The sequence below is a fragment of the Euphorbia lathyris genome, chromosome 2, assembly GCF_963576675.1.
Source record: "Euphorbia lathyris chromosome 2, ddEupLath1.1, whole genome shotgun sequence".
Lineage (NCBI taxonomy): Eukaryota > Viridiplantae > Streptophyta > Magnoliopsida > Malpighiales > Euphorbiaceae > Euphorbia > Euphorbia lathyris.
The window spans coordinates 94,511,804-94,514,018 of record NC_088911.1 but is presented as its reverse complement, the minus strand read 5'-3'; the positions used below and the strand labels follow the sequence as shown (position 1 = coordinate 94,514,018).

The window sequence follows — 2,215 nt, the reverse complement described above, 5'->3', positions numbered from 1 at the left end:
ATATAATTATGATAATCGAACCATAATTTAAGAGTAATATTATATATTACATATATGTATATAGTCACTTATTTCAATTAGTCGATTTGAGACTCATCATATATCAATAAATTCTCATCAATCGAATTTCAATTTTATTATCTTTTGATTTTTTTATTTTGTAGCAGACCCGGAGTTATATTTATCTTAAAAGGTTATTGGTGAAATAAGAAGTTTACGATATGAACTTTGATCCTCCATTTGAAGAGTACTACGAGGTACTTATCAAGAATTCAATTGCACAAGCTAAAGATGAGAATGTTTTCGTGGCTGAAGAATGTGAGTTGCCTCTCTTTGATATGGAATCTTTATTGACAAAACAAAATTGCATAAAAGAGGTTGGTAAAGCTGCAAGTGAATGGGGTTTCTTTCAAGTTAAAAATCATGGGATTCCACAAGAAACTTTAGAGGCGATGCAATATCAACAAAGGAAAGTATTTTATGAGCCCTTTAACAGGAAATCTCAAGGTGGTTTCTTAAATTTACCAGCAAATAGTTACCGATGGGGGAACCCTAAAGCTACTTCTTTGTACCAACTTTCTTGGTTTGAAGCTTTCCACGTACCGTTTTCAAATATCTCAAAAATGCATGACTATCAGGGGCTCAGGTACCAAAGCTATCAACTTCTATTTAACAACTTAATTTGCAATAAATATATAAAGAATAAACTACAAATTTAGCTATACGATTATTGAGTTTGAGCATATTTAGTAATCAAGTGCAAAATATTGTAATCTTAAACTGATATTAATTCTTGATAATTTTCAGATCAACAATACAAACATTCGGAGAAAAAGCAGGCGCCTTGGCAGAAGGGTTGGCTGAAATTTTAGCTAGAAACATGGAGATAGAAGCAAATTTCTTCAAAGAAAATTGTAGGCCAAATGATAGTTACGTGCGAATGAACAGATATCCAAAATGTGATTTTCCATTATCTTCTAAGGTGTATGGGTTGTTGCCTCACACCGATTCCGGCTTCCTTACTATTCTATATCAAGATAAAACAAGTGGCTTGCAATTGAAGAAGGGCGAAAAATGGATGAGTGTTCCACCCAATCCTGATGCACTTATCGTTAATGTTGGTGACTTATTTCAGGCAATCACTAATGATATCTATAAAAGCGTTAAACACAGGGTGATTGTCCCCCAAAATGTTGATAGATTTTCAGTGGCATATTTTTATTCTCCTTCTTCTGATGCTACCATTGAGAGTCGTATAAAGCCAACATTATATCGAAAGTTTAGCTTCAGAGAGTATAAGCAGAAAATTCAGGATGACATCGATGCTACGGGGGACAAGGTTGGCCTCTCAAGGTTTCTTTTATGATATACAAGTATGTCGTCATGTTTTATATATATCTATATATATTGTGCAACAACCAGACTAAGGATGTGTTTCTTGAGTTTGTTAAGAAGTTAGTTGAAGTGTTTCTTGAGTTTGTTAAGAAGTTAGTTTAACAAAGTTACATCGTCTTCTCAATTCATCTTTGTAGTATCTGTAATGTAAAAGTGATCGTAATGATATGAAGAAATATTAATCTTTTATATAATCTTCTATAATTTTCATGGTATTAGAGTCATGATGCATAATTTTCATGGTTTACAACTATGAATAATTTTATTCTTAACGTCTAAAATGATGCAATTGTTAAAGGTAAAATTGTTTTTGGCTGCCAACGTTAGGGGTATTATTGCACAATTTTAGACATTAAGGGTAAAATTGTTCCTGACTATAAATATTAGAGGTATTTTTGCACCTTATCCTATTATAAAATAAAAAATGTGTCACAAATTAATAAAAATAATCTATATAAAAAAATAAAAAATCTATTGAACGCAATAAAACCTTGTTATTCCGGTAATAATATTGTAGAAATATAAATAATGTTAAAGAATAAACGTATTTTATGGAAATAAGAAGGATACTTTTGTCAATAATAAATAACTACAAACAGTTATTTATGAAAACCTTCAAATAGGAGTTTTTCGTGAAACGCTCCAGTTTTTGGAGAAAATGCTAAACATCGCGGTTATATAAACCTAACCAAACGCTATATTTCCTGCGGTTTGGAATGAAACGCTAAACGCTCCACCGAAAAGCTGAAACAAACACTGTATTGTTTAGTTAATTCGTAATCTAGTTAATTTAAAAGGTTAAACTTTTTATTCTGAATAA

The 2,215-nt window shown here is 31.2% G+C and overlaps 1 protein-coding gene across 1 annotated transcript; it reads left to right on the top strand.

The window, feature by feature from the left end:
- Positions 1 to 221: 221 nt before the first annotated feature.
- Positions 222 to 1,366, top strand: LOC136217622 (gibberellin 2-beta-dioxygenase 8-like). The gene is made up of 2 exons (XM_066004224.1): positions 222 to 646; positions 808 to 1,366. The coding sequence occupies exons 1-2, from the start codon at positions 222 to 224 to the stop codon at positions 1,364 to 1,366; spliced, it is 984 nt and encodes a 327-aa protein (XP_065860296.1).
- Positions 1,367 to 2,215: the final 849 nt, after the last annotated feature.